The sequence below is a fragment of the Mercurialis annua genome, linkage group LG1-X, assembly GCF_937616625.2.
Source record: "Mercurialis annua linkage group LG1-X, ddMerAnnu1.2, whole genome shotgun sequence".
Classification (NCBI taxonomy): Eukaryota; Viridiplantae; Streptophyta; class Magnoliopsida; order Malpighiales; family Euphorbiaceae; genus Mercurialis; species Mercurialis annua.
Window position 1 is genome coordinate 33,965,927 of NC_065570.1, and position 24,492 is coordinate 33,990,418.

The window sequence follows — 24,492 nt, forward strand, 5'->3', positions numbered from 1 at the left end:
TGTAAACGTTTTGCTTAAATTTTTAAAAAGGTGAAACGCTTGGATTAGTTTTGTAACGTTTGTAAACGTTTGGCTTACATTGCTAAAAAGGTGAAACGTTTGGATTTGTTTCATAGCCTTGTAAACGTTTGGCTTAAATCGCTAAAAAGGTGAAACGTTTGGATTTGTTTCGTACTGTTTGTAAACGTTTGGCTTAAATTGCTAAAAAGGCAAAATATTTTGATTTGTTTCATAACGTTTGTTAACGTTTGGCAAAAATCGCTAAAAAGGTGAAACGTTCGGATTTGTTTCGGAACGTTTAATATGTGTGGTTTAAATCGCTAAAAAGAGTAAACGTTTGGATTTGTTTCGTAACGTTTATAAACGTCTGGCTTAAATTGCTAAAAAGGTGAAACGCTTGGATTTGTTTTGTAATGTTTGTAAAAGTTTGGCTTAAATTGGTAAAAAGGTGAAACGCTTGGTTTTGTTTCGTAACGTTTGTAAAGGTTTGTCTTAAATAACTGAAAATGTGAAACGTTTGGATTTGTTTCGCAACGCTTTAAACGTTTGTTTTTGTTTCGTAACGTTGGTAAAAGTTTGGCTTAAATCTTTAAAAATGTGAAACGTTTGGATTTGTTTCGTAACGTTTGTAAACATTTGGCTTAAATTGCAAAAAAGGCGAAACGTTTTGATTTGTTTCGTAATGTTTGTACACGTTTGGCTTAAATTGCTAAAAAGGTGAAACGTTTGGATTTGTTTCGTAACGTTTGTAAATGTTTGGCTTAAATTGATAAAAAGATGAATAGTTTGGTTTTGTTTCGTAATGTTTATAAACAATTTGCGTAAATCACTAAAAATGTGAAATGTTTTGATTTGTTTCGTAACGTTTTAAACGTTTGGTTTTGTTTTGTAACGTTTGTAAACGTTTGGCATAAATCGCTGAAAAGGTGAAGCATTTGAATTTGTTTCGTAACGTTTGTAAAGGTTTCGCTTAAATCGCTCAAAAGGTGAAATGTTTGGATTTATTTCGTAATGTTTGTAAACGTTTGGTGAAAATCGCTAAAAAGGTGAAGCGTTCGGATTTGTTTTGTATCATTTGTAAACGTTTGGCTTAAATCACAGAAACTGTGAAACGTTTGGATTTTTTTCGTAACCTTTGTAAACGTTTGGCTTAAATTGCTAAAAAGGTGAAACGCTTTGATTTGTTTCGTAACGTTCGTATACGTTTGGCTTAAATTGCTAAAAAGGAGAAACACTAGGATTTGTTTTGTAACGTTTTTAAACGTTTGACTTAAATTGCTAAAAAGGTGAAACGTTTGGATTTGTTTCGTAGCGTTAATAAACGTTTGGCTTAAATCGCTCAAAAGGTGAAACGTTTGGATTTGTTTCATAACGTTTGTAAACGTTTGGATTAGATTGCTAAAAAGGTGGAAACGCTTGGATTTGTTTCGTAACGTTTGTAAACGTTTGGCTTAGATTGCGAAAAAGGTGAAACGCTTGGTTTTATTTCGTAGCGTTTGTAAACGTTTGACTTAAATTTCTAAAAATGGGAATCGTTTTGATTTGTTTCGTACTGTTTGTAAACGTTTGGCCTCAATCGCAAAAAACGGGAAACGTTTGGAATTATTTTTTATCGTTTGTAAATGTTTGTCTTAAATCGCTAAATTGGGGAAACACTTGAATTTGTTTTGTAACGTTTTAAACGTTTGGTTTTGTTTCATAACGTTTGTAAACATTTGGCTTAAATTGCTAAAAAGGTGAAACGTTTCGATTTGTTTTGTAACGTTTGTAAACATTTGGCTAAAAATGCTAAAAAGGTGAAACGTTTGGATTTGTTTCATATCGTTTATAAACGTTCGGCTTAATTCGCTAAACAGGTGAAACTTTTGGATTTGTTTCGTAACGTTTGTAAACGTCTAGCTTAAATTGCAAAAAAGATGAAACGCTTGGATTTGTTTCGTAGCGTTTGTAAACGTTTGGCTTAAATTGCTAAAAAGGTGAAACGCTTGGATTTGTTTTGTAACGTTTGTAAACGTTTGGCTTAAATTGCTTAAAAGGTGAAACGCTTGGATTTGTTTCGTAACTTTTGTAAACGTTTGGATTTGTTTCGTACCGTTTGTAAATGATGGACATAAATCGCTAAAAAGGTGAAACGCTTGGATTTGTTTCGTAACGTTTGTAAACGTTTGGCTTAAATTTCTAAAAAGATGAAACGGTTGGTTTTGTTTTGTACTGTTTGTAAAATCTTCGCTTAAATCACTAAAAATGTGAAACGTTTGGATTTGTTTCGTAGCGTTTTAAACGTTTGGTTTTGTTTCGTAACGTTTGTAAACGTTTAGCTTAAATCGCTAAAAAGTTGAAACGTTTGGATTTGTTTCTTAACGGTTTTAAACGTTTAGTTTAAATCGCTAAAAACGTGAAACATTTGGATTTGTTTCGTAAAGTTTGTAAACGTATGACTTAAATCGCTAAAAAGGTGAAACGTTTTGTTTTGTTTCGTAACGTTTGTAAACGCTTTGATTTGTTTCGTAACGTTTGTTTCATAACATTCTAAACGTTTCGATTTGTTTTGTAACGTTTGTAAACGTTTGGCTTAAATTGCTAAAAAGGTTAAACATTTTGATTTTTTTCATAACGTTTGTACACATTTGGCATAATTGCTAAAACGACCAAACGTTTGGATTTCTTTCGTAACTTTTTTAAACGTTTGGCTTAAATCTTTACAAAGCTGAAACGCTTGGATTTTTTTCGTAACCTTTGTAAACGTTCGGCTTAAATCGCTAAAAAGGTGAAACGGTTGGATTTGTTTTGTAACGTTTCAAACGTTTGGATTTGTTTGGAAACGTTTGGATTTGTTTCGTAACATTTGTAAAAGTTTGGCTTGAATCGCTAAAAATGTAATGCGTTTGGATTTATTTCGTAACGTTTACAAACATTTGCTTTTGTTTCGTAACGTTTATAAACGTTAGGCTTAAATCACCAAAATGGGGAAACGTTTTGTGTTATTTTGTAATGTTTGGATTTGTTTCGTAATGTTTTAAACGTTTGTAAACGTATGGCTTAAATCGCTAAAAAGGTGAAATGTTTGGTTTTGTTTCGTAACGTTTGTAAACGTTTGGCTTAAATCACTAAGAAGGTGAGATGATTGGTTTTTTTCCGTATCATTTGTAAACGTTTGGATTTGTTTCGTAACGTTTGTTTAGTAACGTTTTATACGTTTGGATTTGTTTCATAACGTTTGTAAACGTTTGGCTTAAATTTCTAAAAAGGCGAAATGTTTGGATTTGTTTCATAACGTTTGTAAACGTTTGGCTTAAATCGCTCAAAAGACGAAATATTTGTATTTGTTTCGTACCGTTTATAAACGTTTGGCTTAAATCGCTCAAAAGGTGAAACTTTTGGATTTGTTTCGTACCGTTTATAAACATTTGACTTAAATCGCTAAAAAGGTGAAACGTTTGGATTTGTTTCGTAACGTTTGTAAATGGTAAGCTTAAATTGCTAAAAAGAAGAAACAATTGGTTTTGTTTCGTCATGTTTGTAAACGTTTCGCTTAAATCGCTACAAATGTTAAACGTTTGGTTTGTTTCATAACGTTTTAAACGTTTGGTTTTGTTTCTTAACGTTTGTTAATGTTTGTCTTACATCACTAGAAAGGTGAAATGTTTGGATTTGTTTCGTAACGTTTGTAAATGTTTGACTTAAATCGCTGAAAAGGTGAAACATTTGGATTTATTTCGTAACGTTTGTAAATGTTTGGCTTAAATCGCCCAAAAGGTGAAACGTCTGGATTTGTTTCGTAACATTTTAAACATTTGGTTTTGTTTCGTAACGTAAATGTTTGGCATAAATCTCTAAAAAGGTGATACGTTTGGATTTGTTTCGTAACGTTTTAAACGTTTGGCTTAAATCGCTGAAAAGGTAAAACATTTGGTTTTGTTTCGTAACGTTTGTAAACGTTTGGCTTAAATCGCTCAAAAGGTGAAACATTTGGATTTATTTCGTAACGTTTGTAAATGTTTGGCTTAAATCGCTAAAAAGGTGAAATGTTCGGATTTGTTTCGTATCGTTTGTAAACGTTTGGCTTAAATTACTAAAAAGGTGAAACGTTTGGATTTGTTTCGTAACGTTTGTAAACGTCTGTCTTAAATTGCTAAAAACGTGAAACGATTGGATTTGTTTTTTAATGTTTGTAAACGTTTAGCTTAAATTGCTATAAAGGTGAAACACTCGGTTTTGTTTCGTAATGTTTGTAAACGTTTGGCTTAAATCGCAAAAAAGGTGTAACGTCCTGTTTTGTTTTGTAACGTTTTTAAACGTTTGGCTTAAATCGCTAAAAAGGTTAAACATTTTGATTTTTTTCGTAACGTTTGTACACATTTGGCATAAATTGCTAAAACGACCAAACGTTTGGATTTCTTTCGTAACTTTTTTAAACGTTTGGCTTAAATGTTTAAAAAGCTGAAACGCTTGGATTTTTTTCGTAACCTTTGTAAACGTTCGGCTTAAATCGCTAAAAAGGTGAAACGGTTGGATTTGTTTTGTAACGTTTCAAACGTTTGGATTTGTTTGGAAACGTTTGGATTTGTTTCGTAACATTTGTAAAAGTTTGGCTTGAATCACTAAAAATGTAAAGCGTTTGGATTTATTTCGTAACGTTTACAAACATTTGCTTTTGTTTCGTAACGTTTATAAACGTTTGGCTTAAATCACCAAAATGGGGAAACGTTTTGTGTTATTTTGTAATGTTTGGATTTGTTTCGTAATGTTTTAAACGTTTGTAAACGTATGGCTTAAATCGCTAAAAAGGTGAAATGTTTGGTTTTGTTTCGTAACGTTTGTAAACGTTTGGCTTAAATCACTAAGAAGGTGAGATGATTGGTTTTTTTCCGTATCATTTGTAAACGTTTGGATTTGTTTCGTAACGTTTGTTTAGTAACGTTTTATACGTTTGGATTTGTTTCGTAACGTTTGTAAACGTTTGGCTTAAATTTCTAAAAAGGCGAAATGTTTGGATTTGTTTCGTAACGTTTGTAAACGTTTGGCTTAAATCGCTCAAAAGACGAAATATTTGGATTTGTTTCGTACCGTTTATAAACGTTTGGCCTAAATCGCTCAAAAGGTGAAACGTTTGGATTTGTTTCGTACCGTTTATAAACATTTGACTTAAATCGCTAAAAAGGTGAAACGTTTGGATTTGTTTCGTAACGTTTGTAAATGGTAAGCTTAAATTGCTAAAAAGAAGAAACAATTGGTTTTGTTTCGTCATGTTTGTAAACGTTTCGCTTAAATCGCTACAAATGTTAAACGTTTGGATTTCTTTCATAACGTTTTAAACGTTTGGTTTTGTTTCTTAACGTTTGTTAATGTTTGTCTTACATCACTAGAAAGGTGAAATGTTTGGATTTGTTTCGTAACGTTTGTAAACGTTTGACTTAAATTGCTGAAAAGGTGAAACATTTGGATTTATTTCGTAACATTTGTAAATGTTTGGCTTAAATCGCCCAAAAGGTGAAACGTTTGGATTTGTTTCGTAACGTTTGGCTTAAATCGCTAAAAAGGGGAAACATTTGGATTTGTTTCGTATCGTTTGTAAATGTTTGGCTTAAATCACTAAAAAGGTGACACGTTTGGATTTTTTTTGTAACCTTTGTAAACGTTTGGCTTAAATTGCTAAAAAGGTGAAACGCTTTGATTTGTTTCGTAAAGTTTGTATACGTTTGGCTTAAATTTCTAAAAAGGAGAAACACTTGGATTTGTTTCGTATCGTTTGTAAACGTTTGACTTAAATTGCTTAAAATGGGAAACGTTTGGCTTAAATCGCTCAAAAGGGAAACATTTGGATTTTTTTCGTACCGTTTGTAAACCTTTGGCCTAAATCCCTAAAAAGATGAAATGTTTGGATTTGTTTCGCAATGTTTGTAAAAGTTTAGCTTATATTGTTAAAAAGGTTGAAACGTTGAATTTGTTTTGTAATGTTTGTAAACATTTTGCTTAAATTGCTTAAAAGGTGAAACGCTTGGTTTTGTTTCGAAACATTTGTAAACGTTTGTCTTAAATTGCTAAAAATGGGAAACGTTTGGATTTGTTTCGTAATGTTTGTAAACGTTTGGCTTCAATCGCTAAAAAGGTGAAACATTTGGAATTGTTTCGTAATGTTTGTAAACGTTTGACTTAAATCGCTAAAAAGGTGAAACGTTCGTACTGTTTATTAACGTTTGGCTTAAATCGCTAAAAAGGTGAAACGATTGGATTCGTTTCCTAACGTTTGTAAATGTTTGGCTTAAATCGCTAAAAAGGGGAAACATTTGGATTTGTTTCGTATCGTTTGTAAACGTTTGGCTTAAATAGATAAAAAGGCGAAACGTGTGGATTTGTTTCGTAACGTTTATAAACGTTTGGCTTAAATTGCTCAAAAGGTGAAACGTTTGGATTTAATTCGTACCGTTTATAAACGTTTGGCTTAAATCGCTAAAAAGGTTTTGTTTCGTAATGTTTGTAACTGTTAGGCTTAAATTGCTAAAAAGGTGAAACAAAACCAAACGTATGGATTTTTTACGTATCCTTTGTAAACGTTTGGCTTAAATTGCTGAAAAGGTGAAACGCTTTGATTTGTTTCGTAACGTTTGTATACGTTTGGCTTAAATTGCTAAAAAGGAAAAACACTTGGATTTGTTTCGTATCGTTTGTAAACGTTTGACTTAAATTGCTAAAAAAGTGAAATGTTTGGATTTGTTTTGTAGCATTTATAAACGTTTGGCATAAATCGCTCAAAAGGGAAACGTTTGGATTTGTTTCATACCGTTTGTAAACATTTGGCTTAAATCGCTTAAAAGGTAAACATTTGGATTTGTGTCGTAATGTTTGTAAACGTTTAGCTTAAATTGCTAAAAAGGTGGAAACGCTTGGATTTGTTTCGTAACGTTTATAAATGTTTTGCTTAAATTCCTAAAAAGGTGAAACGCTTGGTTTTGTTTCGTAACGTTTGTAAACGTTTGGCTTAAATTTCTAAAAATGGGAAACGTTTAGATTTGTTTCGTTATGTTTGTAAACGTTTTGCTTCAATCGCTAAAAAGGTGAAACGTTTGGAATTGTTTCGTAACGTTTGTAAATATTTGGCTTAAATTGCTAGGAAGGTGAAATGTTTGGATTTGTTTCGAAACGTTTTAAACGATTGGCTTAAATCGCTAAAATGGGGAAATGTTTGAATTTGTTTCGTACCGTTTGTAAACGTTTGGCTAAAATTGCTAAAAAGGTGAAACGTTTGGTTTTTTTTCGTAACGTTTGTAAACGTTATGCTTAAATCGCTAAAAAGGTGAAACGCTTGGATTTGTTTCGTAACGTTTGTAAACGTTTGGCTTAAATTGCTAAAAAGGTGAAACGCTTGGATTTGTTTCGTAACGTTTGTAAACATTTGGCTTAAATTGCTAGAAAGGTGAAACGCTTGGATTTGCTTCGCAACGTTTGTAAACGTTTGGCTTCAATTGCTAAAAAGGTGAAACGCTTGGATTTGTTTCTTATCCTTTGTAAACTTTTGGCTTTAGTCGCTAAAAATGTGAAACGTTTGGATTTTTTTCGTAACGTTTGTAAACGTTTGGCTTAAATTGCTAAAACGGTGAAACTCTTTGTTTTGTTTCGTAACCTTTGTAAATGTTTGGATCAAAATTCTAAAAAGGTGAAACGCTTGGATTTGTTTTGTAACGTTTGTGAGCGTTTGACTTACATTGCTAAAAAGGTGAAACGTAAGGGGAAACGTTTAGATTTGCATCGTACCGTTTGTAAACGTTTGGCTTAAATCGCTAAAAAGGAAAAATATATGGATTTGTTTCGTAACGTTTGTCAACATTTGGCATAAATTTCTAAAAAGGTGAAACATTTGGATTTGTTTCGTAACGTTTGTAAGCGTTTGACTTAAATTGCTAAAAAGGTGAAACGCTTGGATTTGTTTCGTAACGTTTGTAAACATTTGGCTTACATTGCTAAAAGGGTGAAACGTAAGATGAAACGTTTTGATTTGTTTCGTACCGTTTGTAAATGTTTGGCTTAAATCGCTAAAAAGGCAAAAAAATTGGATTTGTTTCGTAATGTTTGTAAACGTTTGGCATAAATCGCTAAAAAGGTGAAACGTTTGGATTTGTTTCGTAATATATGAAACGTGTGGCTTAAATCGCGAAAAAGAGGAAACGTTTGGATTTGTTTCCTAACGTTTGTAAACGTCTGTCTTAAATTGCTAAAAATGTGAAACGATTGGATTTGTTTTTTAATGTTTGTAAACGTTTAGCTTAAATTGCTATAAAGGTGAAACACTTGGTTTTGTTTCGTAAAGTTTGTTAAGGTTTGGCTTAAATTGCTAAAAATGGGAAACGTTTGGATTTGTTTCGTAACATTTTAAACATTTGGTTTTGTTTCGTAACGTAAATGTTTGGCATAAATCTCTAAAAAGGTGATACGTTTGGATTTGTTTCGTAACGTTTTAAACGTTTGGCTTAAATCGCTGAAAAGGTAAAACATTTGGTTTTGTTTCGTAACGTTTGTAAACGTTTGGCTTAAATCGCTCAAAAGGTGAAACATTTGGATTTATTTCGTAACGTTTGTAAACGTTTGGCTTAAATCGCTAAAAAGGTGAAATGTTCGGATTTGTTTCGTATCGTTTGTAAACGTTTGGCTTAAATGACTAAAAAGGTGAAACGTTTGGATTTTTTCGTAACCTTTGTAAACATTTGGCTTAAATTGCTAAAAATATGAAACGCTTTGATTTGTTTCGTAACGTTTGTATACGTTTGGCTTAAATTGCTGAAAAGGATTAACACTTGGATTTGTTTGTTACGTTTGTAAACGTTTGACTTAAATTCCTAAAAAGGTGAAACGTTTGGATTTTTTTCGTAGCGTGTATAAATGTTTGGCTTAAATCGCTCAGAAGGTGAAACGTTTGGATTTGTTTCGTACCGTTTGTAAATGATGGACATAAATCGCTAAAAAGGTGAAACGCTTGGATTTGTTTCGTAACGTTTGTAAACGTTTGGCTTAAATTTCTAAAAAGATGAAACGATTGGTTTTGTTTTGTACTGTTTGTAAAATCTTCGCTTAAATCACTAAAAATGTGAAACGTTTGGATTTGTTTCGTAGCGTTTTAAACGTTTGGTTTTATTTCGTAACGTTTGTAAACGTTTAGTTTAAATCGCTAAAAAGTTGAAACGTTTGGATTTGTTTCTTAACGGTTTTAAACGTTTAGTTTAAATCGCTAAAAACGTGAAACATTTGGATTTGTTTCGTAAAGTTTGTAAACGTATGACTTAAATCGCTAAAAAGGTGAAACGTTTGGTTTTGTTTCGTAACGTTTGTAAACGCTTTGATTTGTTTCGTAACTTTTGTTTCATAACATTCTAAACGCTTTGATTTATTTCGTAACATTTGTAAACGGTTAGCTTAAATCGCTAAAAAGGTGAAACATTTAGATTTGTTTCCAAACGTTTCTAAACGTTTGGCTTAAATCGCTAAAAAGGTGAAACGTTTCGATTTGTTTTGTAACGTTTGTAAACGTTTGGCTTAAATTGCTAAATTGGCGAAACGCTTGGATTTGTTTCGTAATGTTTGTAAATGTTTGGCTAAAATCGCTAAAAAGGTGAAACGTTTTTTTTTTGTTTTGTAACGTTTGTAAACGATTGGCTTAAATCGCTAAAAAGGTGAAACTCTTGGATTTGTTTCGTAACGTTTGTAAACGATTGGCTTAAATTTCTAAAAAGGTGAAACGCTTGGATTTGTTTCGTAACGTTTGTAAACGTTTGGCTTAAATTTCTAAAAAGGTGAAACGCTTGGATTTGTTTCGTAACGTTTGTAAACGTTTGGCTTAAATTGCAAAAAAGGTGAATCATTTGGATTTGTTTCATAAAGTTTGTAAACGTTTTGCTTAAATTTTTAAAAAGGTGAAACGCTTGGATTAGTTTTGTAACGTTTGTAAACGTTTGGCTTACATTGCTAAAAAGGTGAAACGTTTGGATTTGTTTCATAGCGTTTGTAAACGTTTGGCTTAAATCGCTAAAAAGGTGAAACGTTTGGATTTGTTTCGTACTGTTTGTAAACGTTTGGCTTAAATTGCTAAAAAGGCAAAATATTTTGATTTGTTTCATAACGTTTGTAAACGTTTGGCAAAAATCGCTAAAAAGGTGAAACGTTTGGATTTGTTTCGGAACGTTTAATATGTGTGGTTTAAATCGCTAAAAAGAGTAAACGTTTGGATTTGTTTCGTAACGTTTATAAACGTCTGGCTTAAATTGCTAAAAAGGTGAAACGCTTGGATTTGTTTTGTAATGTTTGTAAAAGTTTGGCTTAAATTGGTAAAAAGGTGAAACGCTTGGTTTTGTTTCGTAACGTTTGTAAAGGTTTGTCTTAAATAACTGAAAATGTGAAACGTTTGGATTTGTTTCGCAACGCTTTAAACGTTTGTTTTTGTTTCGTAACGTTGGTAAAAGTTTGGCTTAAATCTCTAAAAATGTGAAACGTTTGGATTTGTTTCGTAACGTTTGTAAACATTTGGCTTAAATTGCAAAAAAGGCGAAACGTTTTGATTTGTTTCGTAATGTTTGTACACGTTTGGCTTAAATTGCTAAAAAGGTGAAACGTTTGGATTTGTTTCGTAACGTTTGTAAATGTTTGGCTTAAATTGATAAAAAGATGAATAGTTTGGTTTTGTTTCGTAATGTTTATAAACAATTTGCGTAAATCACTAAAAATGTGAAATATTTTGATTTGTTTCGTAACGTTTTAAACATTTGGTTTTGTTTTGTAACGTTTGTAAACGTTTGGCATAAATCGCTGAAAAGGTGAAGCATTTGAATTTGTTTCGTAACGTTTGTAAAGGTTTCGCTTAAATCGCTCAAAAGGTGAAATGTTTGGATTTATTTCGTAATGTTTGTAAACGTTTGGTGAAAATCGCTAAAAAGGTGAAGCGTTCGGATTTGTTTCGTATCATTTGTAAACGTTTGGCTTAAATCACTGAAACTGTGAAACGTTTGGATTTTTTTCGTAACCTTTGTAAACGTTTGGCTTAAATTGCTAAAAAGGTGAAACGCTTTGATTTGTTTCGTAACGTTCGTATACGTTTGGCTTAAATTGCTAAAAAGGAGAAACACTAGGATTTTTTTCATAAAGTTTTTAAACGTTTGACTTAAATTGCTAAAAAGGTGAAACGTTTGGATTTGTTTCGTAGCGTTAATAAACGTTTGGCTTAAATCGCTAAAAAGGTGAAACGTTTGGATTTGTTTCGTAACGTTTGTAAACGTTTGGATTAGATTGCTAAAAAGGTGGAAACGCTTGGATTTGTTTCGTAATGTTTGTAAACGTTTGGCTTAGATTGCGAAAAAGGTGAAACGCTTGGTTTTATTTCGTAACGTTTGTAAACGTTTGACTTAAATTTCTAAAAATGGGAATCGTTTTGATTTGTTTCGTACTGTTTGTAAACGATTGGCTTCAATCGCAAAAAACGGGAAACGTTTGGAATTATTTTTTATCGTTTGTAAATGTTTGGCTTAAATCGCTAAAAAGGTTAAATGTTTTGATTTGTTTCGTAACATTTTAAAAGTTTGTCTTAAATCGCTAAATTGGGGAAACACTTGAATTTGTTTTGCAACGTTTTAAACGTTTGCTTTTGTTTTATAACGTTTGTAAACATTTGGCTTAAATTGCTAAAAAGGTGAAACGTTTCGATTTGTTTTGTAACGTTTGTAAACATTTGGCTAAAAATGCTAAAAAGGTGAAACGTTTGGATTTGTTTCATATCGTTTATAAACGTTCGGCTTAATTCGCTAAAAAGGTGAATCTTTTGGATTTGTTTCGTAACGTTTGTAAACGTCTAGCTTAAATTGCAAAAAAGATGAAACGCTTGGATTTGTTTCGTAACGTTTGTAAACGTTTGGCTTAAATTGCTAAAAAGGTGAAACGCTTGGATTTGTTTTGTAACGTTTGTAAACGTTTGGCTTAAATTGCTTAAAAGGTGAAACGCTTGGATTTGTTTCGTAACTTTTGTAAACGTTTGGCTTAAATTGCTAAAAAGGTGAAACATTTGGATTTGTTTCTTTAACCTTTCTAAACGTTTGGCTTAAATCGCTAAAAAGGTGAAACGTTTGGATTCTTTTCGTAACATTTGTAAACGTTTGGCTTAAATTGCTAAAAAGATGAAACGCTTGGATTTGTTTCGTACCGTTTGTAAACGTTTGGCTTAAATTGCTAAAAAGGTGAAACTCTTGGATTTATTTTGAAACGTTTGTAAACGTTTGGCATACATTCTTAAAAATGGGAAACGTAAGGTGAAACTGTAATATCCCGTAAAATTTTAAAGTTTAAATTACGAGTTCCGGTAACATTTTAATTGTTGTCGTAATTAAATTGTTTTATGAGTTGATTCGGAAATGGTTTAATTAAAGTCCGGGTTTCGAAAATAATTATTTAAAAAACAAAATAGGTTCGGGTCGGGTTTGGTCCAACCAGAATCGGTTGGACCAGGTCTTGTTGAACCGAGACCTGGTCTCGTACGAGAAGTGCAGGTCTCGTACGAGACCTGCGTTTTGTTAGCAGGTCTCGTTCGAGACCTGCTGCGAGATTTCAGGGGGGCAGTTTCGCCCCCTGATTTCTCTCAATCTATAAGCATTTTAAAAACGCTTTCTAAACAAAATATCTTCACCACTCTTCAAACTTACCCTAGCCGCCATCTTTTCCCTTTTTCGTTGAGAAACCATCGATCAAAATCCCTTCCGAAGTTGCTGCCGTAGGTGAGTATTTGAAACCTTTAAATTCTGTTTTGGCTGAAAACGACCCTTTCGTTTTCTGGATCGTTCTCACTCGTTCGAACGTTATTTTCAGTTCCGAAGCGTTCCATTCGAAGAAGACTCACGTATCTACAAATCCCAATTTTCGTTTCGTAAAACGATACGTTATATTTCTCGTATCAATCGCCGCCGTTTTACCGTTTTCTGGAAATTTTCTGTTTTGATTCTAATCGACCTCTCTGAATTTCAATCCGTTCCGCCACCGTTCGGAGATAGAAATTAGTTCCGTTTGTTTCCCGTGATAGTAGACTCATTCCTCTACGTGTCTACGCCTTTCGTTCGTCAAACGGTACGTAAACGAATCCGTTTTAATCGTCGCCGTCTCACCGCTTTATAAGATTATAAACTGTGATGTTTTTCAAATACTTTCTGCCGAATGCTTCATTTCATTCTGGCTAAGATTTTATGAGTTAGGGATTATAAATCTTATTGAATTATAGTTGTTAATTGTTCAAGCCCTCGTTTTGAAATTTAACTCATCGTTTCAGATTGGTTCGTTGTTCTTGTATTACGTGTTATCGATTGTCATTAAGTTTTAACTACTGTCAACCTAAGTATGTTGGATACGGTTTCTTCTTTTATTATGAATATGAAACTCATGATTTAATAATTAAATGTTGTTCTTAGTTGAGATAGGAAATTGTTAAAATTGATTAGTTTGGTTGTGAAATCGGTTTCTGCAATTGTATAGCAGATGGGTTGTAAGTTTGGTTGTGTAATTGTAGAAGATGAAGGTGTGGCAACATGTGGTTGGCTTAGCTTGTTTTATTTTTGGTTAAAAGTTCTTTTAAACCACTAGCTTAATTGGTGTTAAATAGTTTAATCCTTTAAGTTACTTTATTCATTGTTCTATATTGTTTTTTTTATATTAATTTACGAAATTGGTTTCGACTTATTAATTAGCGATTTAAATAATATTATTATTATTTATAATTTGAAATTTAATTTGGGCATTAAAATTTTATATTTTTATTTAATATTAATTTTATAAAAAAATTTAAAGAATTTTAAATTAAATTATTTATTTGGACTATATTAAATGAGTATTGGGAATTTCATATTAATTTGAAAGTTTGTCAAATAAATTATATTATTTTTAAGGTATAAAAATAATATTTGAATATTTAAAAATTAAATTAATAATTATCATTAATTATTATTTAATTGTTAAATTAATATTTTTGGGTTAGAATGCCTTTGGAATTAAAGTTATATTTTAGCCTTATTTTGAAAGTTAATTATTTGAGATATTTTTGTCGAAAGTTATAATTACTTGGGTTTCAAGCTATTGAGTTCTATTTTTGATATTAATTAATATTTTGTTTAATATTAATTATAAATTGTGGTTTATAACTCTGGAATTTCAGTTGGGTCGGTTTGGACTTGGGTCACCGACATGTGGGTTTAGCTTGGTAGTTTTAAAATAAAAAAACTCGGCTAATCCACTATTTGAGGAATTGATTTTATTTATCAATTAAATATTATTTTAATAATATTTTTGGATTGGATTTAAGTGCGAACTCAATAGTCTTGAATTAATTACGGCATTACAATTTATTTGAGAATTGTATTTCTATGTGATTTATTTGGTTATTTAATTGTGCTAGTCCTACGTGGTGTCTAGTGATCTTAGAGTTAGGGGTCGTTCGGATATTGACCTATTTATTATTTTAGACCCGTCGACTGCTCGTGCTTCGGTGTCTACGCAGGGTTAGCTGTTTGCCAAGATCACGTGGATAAGCAAGCAGTAAGTTTGTAGTGCTATTTGCGGCTTTATTAAGTACCGCATCATATTTTAATATTATAAATGTTTGTGAATAGTTTTTACGGATTATGGATCTGGATTGAAACGAGCTACTCGATAGGCTTGTATCGAGACTGTGTGCACCGGTAAGTACTCTGGGAAACGGCAGACTAAAGTCTTGCTTACGCCGGTATATTTATATGACGAGGATTTGTTCCCGTCCACTCTGGGTTTATCGGTATGCTATGTCATACTTACGCTGGGATCATTTCAATACTGTTTTCCATAATCATATTATATTAGTATAAAAAATGTTTTGATTTAAGGGTTTTAAACTTAATAAATGTAAATAGTATTGCGAACTCATCTCAGTATATCTGACCCCGTTGTTTTCCCAAATTTTCCAGGTTTATGATTTGAAAGCTGGTCCATTCCGATTCTTTTGATTCCTCAGAGGTTTTCATGTTATTAAACTAGTTTCTGTTTTCGAACTCTTAGACCGCAGTAGAACTAGTTATTTATTTCATTTGATATTTCACTTTGGATTTGTCGATATTTTCGATTATTTATATTTGACATGATTACTATGGATTACGATATTATTATATTTAAGGCATGCTGTGGAATATTCAAGATATTTAAGTTATTTATATTAGAACCGTAATATAAATTGCTAGACCTAGGTTGGAGTCTTGGTTGCCCCCGAGCAGTTTCTGCAGGTTTAAATGTTTAATTGATTTCCGCAAGGCTTGTTACGGGTTTTGGTACAACCATACCCATACCCTAGCGCCGGTCACGATTCATGAAATTGGGTCGTGACAAAGTTGGTATCAGAGCTTTAGTTTCGAACTAAGGCCAAACTTTTTGCATGTTACGTGTTTATCGCTTTAAGGCATGTTAAGTGTTACTGTTGTGTCATATGATCTACTGCGGAATTAGGATTCAAGTTTTTTCTTTTGAAACGTCATCATTTGTTTTCAAAACTTTCTACCTTCACCTTTAGGAGTGTTGAGTCGGTCTTATATGTTGTTGATGTTTTACTTTGCGAAATTTTTGCTTTACTCTGGAATGTTAGTGTTATTACTCTGGATAAATTGTTGATTTGTGAACTATTAAATTATACTCTGGGTGTTGCCATATGGTCATTGTTTGAGATTTGTTGTTTCATTCTTAGGAATGAACACTCGTGGGCGTGCTGCAGCTCAGGCTGAGGCTGAAGTTGATGACGCTATGTCGATTGAGGTTAACCAGCATGAACCAGAGGTTCAAGTTGGCAGGGGACGTGCAGGTGGAGTTCCGGCTGGTAGAGGCCGAGCTGGCAGAGGTCGGGGTGGTAGAGGTCAGGCTGTTGGAGAAAGAGGTAGGGGACGTGGTGGTGTAGGCTTTCAGGCACCAGGCGTACCACAAGCTCCTATCGATCCATTTGACTTCACGATATTTCTGGCTGGGATCACTGCACTCCCGAATAATCAAGTGCAACTGCAGGCGGGACAGATCGCCATGTAGAACCAGTATGCTATGCTGGGACAGATTGTGCAGCAACAGGTACCACAGGCTGGTGGTGTTGCGGTTTGTGGTGCTGGAATCACTGACAGAGACTTGGTGTTGGCTTATTTGAGGCTGAAGCCGACTGAGTTTGCGGGCGACGGCGACACCCTAGATTTTCTAGAGGAGGTTGAGCGGAATGCTCAGAGACTACAGGCTTCTGAGAGACAGATCGTTATGCTAGTGGAGATGTCCTTGAAGGGTGCTGCAAATGACTGGTTTCGCAGGGAGATTCGCGCAGTTATGGCTACTATTACATGGGCGGACTTTGTGATACAATTCAAGGAATTTTATCTACCTTTCTCAGTGACAGAAGGTTTCAAAGACAGACTGCTGGTTCTGAGGAGAGGAGACAGATCGGTACATGAGTACACTACAGAGTTTGTGAGACTGAGTCGCTTTGCCCCAGATCTGCAGACTGACCAGCAGAGGGTGAACGACAGATACGTGAAGGGTCTGGGTGCTGACTTTATTAGTCTTCTGACTGAGACGACCAAGGAATTTTCTGCTGTAGTGGACAGTGCCCGTCGGATGGAGGCAAATTTACTGCACTTTGGGAGAATGACTGAGACAAAGAAGGCGAGCGGTGTTGGTAAGAATAGTGGGCAGCATGGTGGTAGCAGCAGCTATCAGCACAAGCCTTCCCAGTACAAGAGTCAGAAAGGGGGTGTTCGAAAAGGGTATCAGCCGTATTCTCACAGTTCTGGTTACAGTGGGAGTAGCCGTGGATCTGGTTGCGGTTACAGTGGTAATTCTAGCGTCCCGGTTTGTCAGAACTGCAGGCGCAGACATTCGGGACAGTGCACAGTGGCACCAGGTAGTTTGCTATGCTTGTGGCCAGCAGGGTCACTTTGCTAGGGAGTGTCCGTCATCTGGACAACATATGTCATCGGCTAGTGTTGCTCAGCCGTTCTTTCAGCAGCAGAGGCCCGTTTTCACTCCTTCGGCAGGGTATTCTCAACCTGCCGCTTCGTTTGGTGGCCAGCGGGGCCGTGGTTCAGGAGGGCGTGGTTTTGGTGGCCGTGGGAACGGTGGTAGAGGCTCGGGTAGCTACAGTTCTTCTCAGGCACCGCAGCAGGGACAGGGTCAGGCCAGAGTATTTGCTCTGACTCCTCAGGATGCTCGTGCATCAAACGCCATGGTGCAAGGTACTGTTCCCATTTCATTTGTAGATGCCTTGGTCTTATTTGATGCGGGTGCAACACACTCTTTTGTTTCTTCGAGTTTTGCTGCTAAGTTGGGTGTGACACCATCTAGGTTGTTAGAACCTTTATCTGTATCTACGCCTTTGTCTGATAGTGTTATGGTGGACGTGGTCTTTCCGTCTTGTTCTGTGGTTATACATGGTAGGGATCTTAGTGCTGATTTGATTATGCTTGATGTGTTATCTTTTGATGTCATCTTGGGGATGGATTGGCTTTCACGCCATTTTGCTTCTATCGACTGTCGAGGGAAGTCGGTATTGTTTGGGATTCCTGGTGATATGCCTTTTTCCTTCCAAGGGGAAAAGACAGAAGCACCTAAGAATCTAATTTCGGCGATCAAGGCCAAGCGTATGATGGGCAAGGGTTGCCAGGCTTTCTTAGCAGTGGTTCGTGATTTAGAGGGTGACAGTGGTGATGTGCATAGTGTTCTGATAGTGAATGAGTTCACTGATGTGTTTCCAGAGGAGTTGCCTGGATTACCACCTGATCGTGACATTGAGTTCTGTATCGATGTTGCTCCGGGAACAGCTCCTATTTCGATACCTCCGTATCGGATGGCTCTTGCAGAGCTGAAAGAGCTGAAGGAACAGTTACAGGAATTGCTTGATAGTGGTTTTATCAGACCGAGTACTTCTCCGTGGGGTGCTCCTGTGTTGTTTGTCAAGAAGAAGGATGGGTCATTTCGTCTGTGTATTGACTATAGACAGCTGAACAAGGTTACTATCAAGAACCGGTACCCTCTTCCTCGTATTGATCATTTGTTCGACCAATTGGAGGGTGCTAAGTGCTTTTCGAAGATTGACTTGAGATCCGGGTATCATCAACTTCGGATACGAGATGTCGATGTGCCTAAGACTGCTTTCAGAACGCGGTATGGGCATTTCGAGTTTCTGGTCATGTCTTTTGGGTTAACTAACGCACCAGCAGCGTTTATGGATATGATGAACCGGGTTTTCAAGCCGTTTCTGGATCAGTTTGTTATTGTGTTTATTGATGACATACTGATTTACTCTCGGAGTGAGGAGGAGCATGCTTTCCACTTGAGAACGATACTGCAGACTTTGCGTGAGCATTAGCTGTATGCCAAGTTCTCGAAGTGCGAATTCTGGCTGGATCAAGTTACTTTCTTAGGACACGTGGTGTCAAAGGATGGGATCAAGGTTGATCCGACGAAGATTGAGGCAGTTATGGATTGGCAGAGGCCGAGGTCAGTTACCGAGATCAGAAGTTTTCTGGGGTTAGCTGGCTACTATCGTCGGTTCGTGCAGGATTTCTCCAGAATATCTGCACCGATGACTAAACTGACACAGAAGGGTGTTAAGTTTGAGTGGACTGACAAGTGCGATGCGAGCTTTGAGAAGCTCAAAGAGATTTTGACTACAGCTCCTGTATTGGTTTTGCCATCTGGCATCGAGGGATTCATTGTGTATTGTGATACTTCCCGTATCGGTTTGGGTTGCGTTCTGATGCAACATGGTAAGGTGATTGCCTATGCTTCTCGTCAGCTAAAGAAGCATGAGGTGAATTATCCTACTCATGATCTGGAGTTCGCAGCTGTGGTCTTTGCTCTCAAGATTTGAAGGTACTATTTGTACGGTGCGACTTGCGAGATCTTCACTGATCATAAGAGTCTGAAGTACACTTTTGATCAGCGTGAACTGAATCTAAGACAGCGGAGATGGTTGGAGTTACTGAAAGACTATGATTGTACTATTCATTACCATCCGGGTAAGGCTAATGTGGTAGCCGATGCGTTGAGTCGCAAGTCTTCGGGCAGTTTGGCTCATATTTCTGAGGTTGGGCGGAGACCCATGGTTCGTGAATGGTATAGTTTGTTAGCTTCGGGATACGGATTTCAGGTTTCGCAGAAGGGTTGTTTGTTGGCACAGTTGCAGGTGCAACCGGTTTTGATTGATAGGATCAAAGCTTCACAAGCTGAGGATCCACAATTGAAACGAATTATGGATGAGATCCATCTGGATGGAAATTCTTAGTTTGTTCTGGCAGATGGAGTTCTCAGGTACGGTTCTCGACTGTGTGTTCCGGATTCGGATGGTTTGAGAGACCAGATTCTGGAGGAAGCGCACAAGTCAGCTTACAGTGTTCATCCGGGTTCTACCAAGATGTACCGTGATCTCAAGGGTACGTACTGGTGGAGCGGAATGAAAAAGGATGTTGTAGAGTTTGTGTCTAAGTGTTTGACTTGCCAGCAGGTAAAGTTAGAGCATTAGAGACCGTTTGGATATCTGCAACCGCTACCTATTCCAGAGTGGAAATGGGAGCGAATCGCTATGGACTTTGTGGTTGGTTTGCCACGTACCCGACAGGGGTATGATTCGATTTGGGTGATAGTTGACTGTTTGACCAAGTCAGCTCACTTCTTACCGATCAAGGTTACTTATCAGGCTTCGAAGTTGGCACAATTGTACATCGATCGGATTGTGAGTCTCCATGGTGTACCAGTGTCGATAGTTTCGGACAGAGGTTCAGTTTTCACCTCTCGGTTTTGGAAGGCGATGCAGGAATCCTTGGGTACGAGATTGGATTTCAGTACTGCTTTTCATCCTCAGAGGTTCAGTTTTCACCTCTCGGTTTTGGAAGGCGATGCAGGAATCCTTGGGTACGAGATTGGATTTCAGTACTGCTTTTCATCCTCAGACTGACGTTCAGTCTGAGAGGACTATTCAGACTTTGGAGGACATGCTCAGGATGTGTGTTCTGGATTTTCAGGGTAGCTGGGATACTCATTTGCCTTTGATTGAGTTTTCCTATAACAACAGTTACCACGCTAGTATCGAGATGGCACCTTATGAGGCTTTGTACGGGCGCAAGTGTCGATCTCCTATCTGCTGGGAGGAGGTTGGCGAGCGCAAGCTCTCGGGAGCAGAGATTATTCAGATTACCTCAGAGAAGGTACCATTGATCAAGCGGAGACTGGAGACAGCTTTTAGTCGGCATAAGAGTTATGCTGATCCGAAGAGAAAAGACATGGAGTTTCAGGTTGGAGATTTCGTGTTTCTTCGGGTTTTGCCTATGAAGAGCGTTGTGCGTTGTCACGACCCGAAATCGAGGGCCGCGATCGGCGCTAGGGAATGGGAATTTTGGTTCCGAAACCCGTAGCAAGCCTAAAGACGAGTAAAATTTTTTTCCGCAAATCAAACACAAAATTATGCACAAAACGTTTTCGGGAAAAACTTCGTAAAATAATATTTCATAATCGTCGAAAACGTTCTTTCAAAACCGATGCATAATCGATTGGAACTAAGGTCTTACTCTGCGATAACATAACTCAGCATTGCCTTGTTTCGAATCATACAATTTCATACCAATTTCATTCATAGACAATTGGTGAAAATATCAAACGGGTAAAAATATAGTTTTATAAATCGTGTATATATATTTTATAAAATCAGAGTTAACAGTTGGATCTCGTTCGGTACAAATAATCAAATATAGACTGACATCTACTGACTACTGCAGCGCTACGAATTGAAGCGTACTTCAATACATACTTTATATGTTGTAGACTTCCGGAACAAGAATGGAAGTCCATCTCTTCAAATACTATCACCTGAAATAAAACACTGATGGGGGGTCAGACAACGCTGAGTGAGTTTACACGTTACTAATGGTGTTATATAAAATAACATCGCATTTAAAAATAAAACATATATAAAAGAACATAATATATATCAAGTATTAGATCCGATCGAAACCTTAATCTTAAACTAATACTATCTCCTATAAATATCCTACTCATACTGTATCCGTTCATATTATATCGAATCCTTTTAATCCGGTCCCGAGATAGTTCAACCGAGTTACTCGTTACCACGTGACATAGTCCCGAGATAGTTCAACCGAGTTACATCATGTCACCGCTTAATCCCAAGGTGTGAGTCCCGAGATAGTTCAGCCGAGTTACTCACTAGATACGGGTCCCGAGATAGTTCAACCGAGTTACTCACGTATCTACCAAAAACATAATCCTCCTTACTCCCAAACATAGTCATCATATCATGAGCTCATATCAAACATTTTTAGATACCGACATCTATTAATGCTAATTCTATGACTGACAGGACACTGGTTATCACACAGCCTATTGACGCCCAATAGGTAGCTCGTTTCCTTGGATCACTATACTAGTTTTATTTTATAAGAAATAAACATTCAATAAGAAATAATAATCATTATGAATAAGAATGCTTTATGCGATGCATTAATAATAATGATAATAAAATAATTAGCTTTATTTAATAACACAGAAAAGTAAATTGTAAACTCACCACTTGCTAACCACAATCTTCGAGAATTCGTAAAGCGGTATCGCATTCATCATGTTCCGGGTCCCGTTAGTAATCGTCTCGCCGGGTCTACGAAAATTTGATAATTGCACTCATTAATAAAAATCTAACTAGAATCACTTATCTAAAAATTGGGTTTCTAGCCAACTTCGGCTATCGAAACCGCTTATTTAAAATAGCCCATACTCAAAACAAATTGGACATTTCCATTGTCCGTAACATCGTCTACGACTTTCATTTAGATTCAAACTTCATTTGACGTCTTTAATGTTTCCAAAACTTTTCTCAAAGATAGCCCTTTAAATTTTTCCTATTTATTTCGTGTTTTTGGACCATCTTTGAGTTACTAAAACTGTCAATTAAAGTGGTCCAAATACAAAATAAAATTGACATTCCTAAAGTTCGGAATGTCGTCTAAAACTTTTGTTTAGACCTCGGACTGAAACTAGCACCCGAAGGTATCGGAAATCAATCCTGAAGTTGGTACCTCAAATCTGGAAATTAAAGCTGTTAAAAACAGCCTTCTAATGCTGCTGTTTCAGACAGCGGACCAGGGTAGCTACAGCGGATATTTTCCAAAAACAATCTGACATTCTTAAACTTTACACTTCCCTCTACAATATCCGTGAAGATTTCAATTGATTCCGACTTACCATTTGTTCACAATTTAATTCCAAAGTTGCCCTTTTGTTATGTTTTTACACTTAGTTTATTTTTCTAACTTATATTTCCAATTTTTGACTCAACTTCAAACACGGATAATTTTTAATCCGACTTAACAACACCACGTTTATTTTCCTTAAATCCCATCTATGCAACATCATTTATCTATTTTACTCATTTTTTGGTTAATATTATTACGAATTAAGGTCCGTTTTTGCTTGCGAAGTAGGCTTCACAGCTTGGTCGACAACATGTCCAGATTTTTAATATAACTATCATGCTACATATTTCAATCATTCTAGTCACTTATACTTATCCAAATCCTAATCCAATTGTCACGTTTTATTCTCCGTATATTCATTACGACATACCACTTAAACCTTTTCTAAAACCATCGCTCAAAGTCTTCCGAAACGCGGTCGAAATTGAGTGTCATAAACTGTTTTGAGTTTAATTTTCTGCATTTTATAAACCCAGTTTTAAACCCCTTTAACCATGATTTTGAAGTTCCGAAAATTACGTTTTGGACTCGAGTATGCGTACATCGACTTAGTGTCGGTGTGCCATTTTTATGGCTGCCGGAGGTCAATGGCAGCTCCGCCATTTGCAGCAGCAACTGCTGCCAATTTGCAGCAGCAACTGCTGCCAATTTGCAGCAGTTTACTGTTGTCAATTGCAGCAGTTTACTGCTGCCAATTGCAGCAGTTTTCTGCTGCCAATTGCAGCAGTTTTCTGCATTATACGGGCATGGGATCGACTTAAAAATTTGTAAATTCCGACGTGTCTAAAGCCCTTTAAAACATCCCCGAAAAAAGCCCCTATATCCATCAAAATTCCAACTTAAACACTTATCCAAAATTCATTTCAAAAACAGTTTGCACCTCAAATTAAACTCATCAAACTTATCATCATAAACCTTTTAAATTCAGAATTTACCTTAAGTTTGATTAATAACCCATTCGGTCGAATCCTTGCTCCAAGTTTCCATCATCAAAACTCAACAACTCAAGCTCCATATCCATAGTTTATTCCTTAACAAGCATTAAACATCTAAAGTTAACTCAAAGTTTAAAAATCCTTAGTTTTCTTATTGAAATTCCATCAAAATTCACAATTGAACTTACCAATTCCTAAGCTTACCTTGATCACCATTGCTTTATGATTTATTTGCCTCAAGAACCATGGATTTTGGTTGAGAATTGATACCCCTAGCTTGATGATGAATGGTTCGGCAAACATAGGGAAAAAGGAAGGTTTTTGGTTCAAATTCTTTCTCTGATTTTAGTTTGCTATAGGAAATGAAGAGGTGGAATGCAAGGTGTCCTTATCTTATTAACTATGGGGAAAAATAACACTCTAACACTTGAATTGTGCACCTCTTGCAACTCAATCCTTAAATTTTCAATTTTACCAATTTAATCCAAATCGTTTTCATAATTACACGGAACGTTGATGATTATTTTATACCGATAAATAATGGATCTTTCCGCATTATTTATTTATCCGGGTCCAAACATTTATTTATGTCGTTTTCCTTTTCCGGCAATCGAATTCCGTTTAATTAAAATCCTTTCGTCCAATTTCTATAAAATTTAATCTTAGCTCCTTAATTTCATTTTACGAAATTTATCGTAAAATTTATTAGCTCGGGATTTACCATTTATTTTATTTTAATTTATTGACTTTCTTTTAATCTCGCTAAAATCCAATTTATCAAATAATAATCTTCACTTAAGTTATTATTTTACAATAACTTTCAATAGACCCGCTTCGGTGTAAATTCTTATTTATTGAACTTAATTTCCGATTTCCCAATTAAAATCTCACACTTATGCTTCGTCGCACCTTACTTGGCACTTCTAAAAGTACGGGGTATTATATGCGTTTTGGTGTTGAGGGCAAGTTAGCACCGAGGTATGTTGGTCCGTATGAGATTATTGAGCGTATTGGAGCAGTGGCGTACAAGTTAGCATTGCCACCAGATATGTCGTTGGTTCACCCAGTGTTTTACATTTCCATGTTGAGGAAGTGTATTTCTGATCCTTATCACGTGATAGTACCGCAGAGTGTTGAGATTGACCACGAGTTATCTTATGAGGAGCAGCCTGTCGAGATTGTTGATATGCAGGTTCGTAAGTTACGGAGCAAGGAAATTCCGATGGTCAAGGTTCTTTGGCGAAACCATTCTGTTGAGGAGTGCACTTGGGAGACCGAGTCGGATATGCGGA

At 35.7% G+C, this 24,492-nt stretch overlaps 1 protein-coding gene and 1 long non-coding RNA gene across 3 annotated transcripts in view; one reads left to right on the top strand and one right to left on the bottom strand.

The window, feature by feature from the left end:
* The window catches only part of LOC126668415 (uncharacterized), a 53,113-nt gene extending 34,743 nt beyond the window's left edge, over positions 1-18,370 (top strand). The window contains exons 2-6 of the mRNA XM_056104385.1: positions 15,548-15,614; positions 16,099-16,473; positions 16,627-16,681; positions 16,769-16,854; positions 17,960-18,370. Coding sequence (XP_055960360.1) covers positions 15,548-15,614; positions 16,099-16,473; positions 16,627-16,681; positions 16,769-16,854; positions 17,960-18,370 — 994 coding nt within the window. The remainder of the gene's footprint in view (positions 1-15,547; positions 15,615-16,098; positions 16,474-16,626; positions 16,682-16,768; positions 16,855-17,959) is intronic.
* A 2,293-nt stretch (positions 18,371-20,663) lies between these two features.
* LOC126665530 (uncharacterized) lies at positions 20,664-23,550 on the bottom strand. Of its 2 annotated transcripts, none has more exons than XR_007637656.2 (4): positions 23,389-23,550; positions 23,201-23,295; positions 21,584-21,670; positions 20,664-20,878 (listed from the first exon to the last, which is right to left on the bottom strand). It is a non-coding gene; the product is annotated as an uncharacterized LOC126665530 (long non-coding RNA). The 2 variants fall into 2 exon arrangements; XR_007637655.2 differs by having other exon boundaries at positions 20,671-20,878; positions 23,405-23,550.
* Positions 23,551-24,492: the final 942 nt, after the last annotated feature.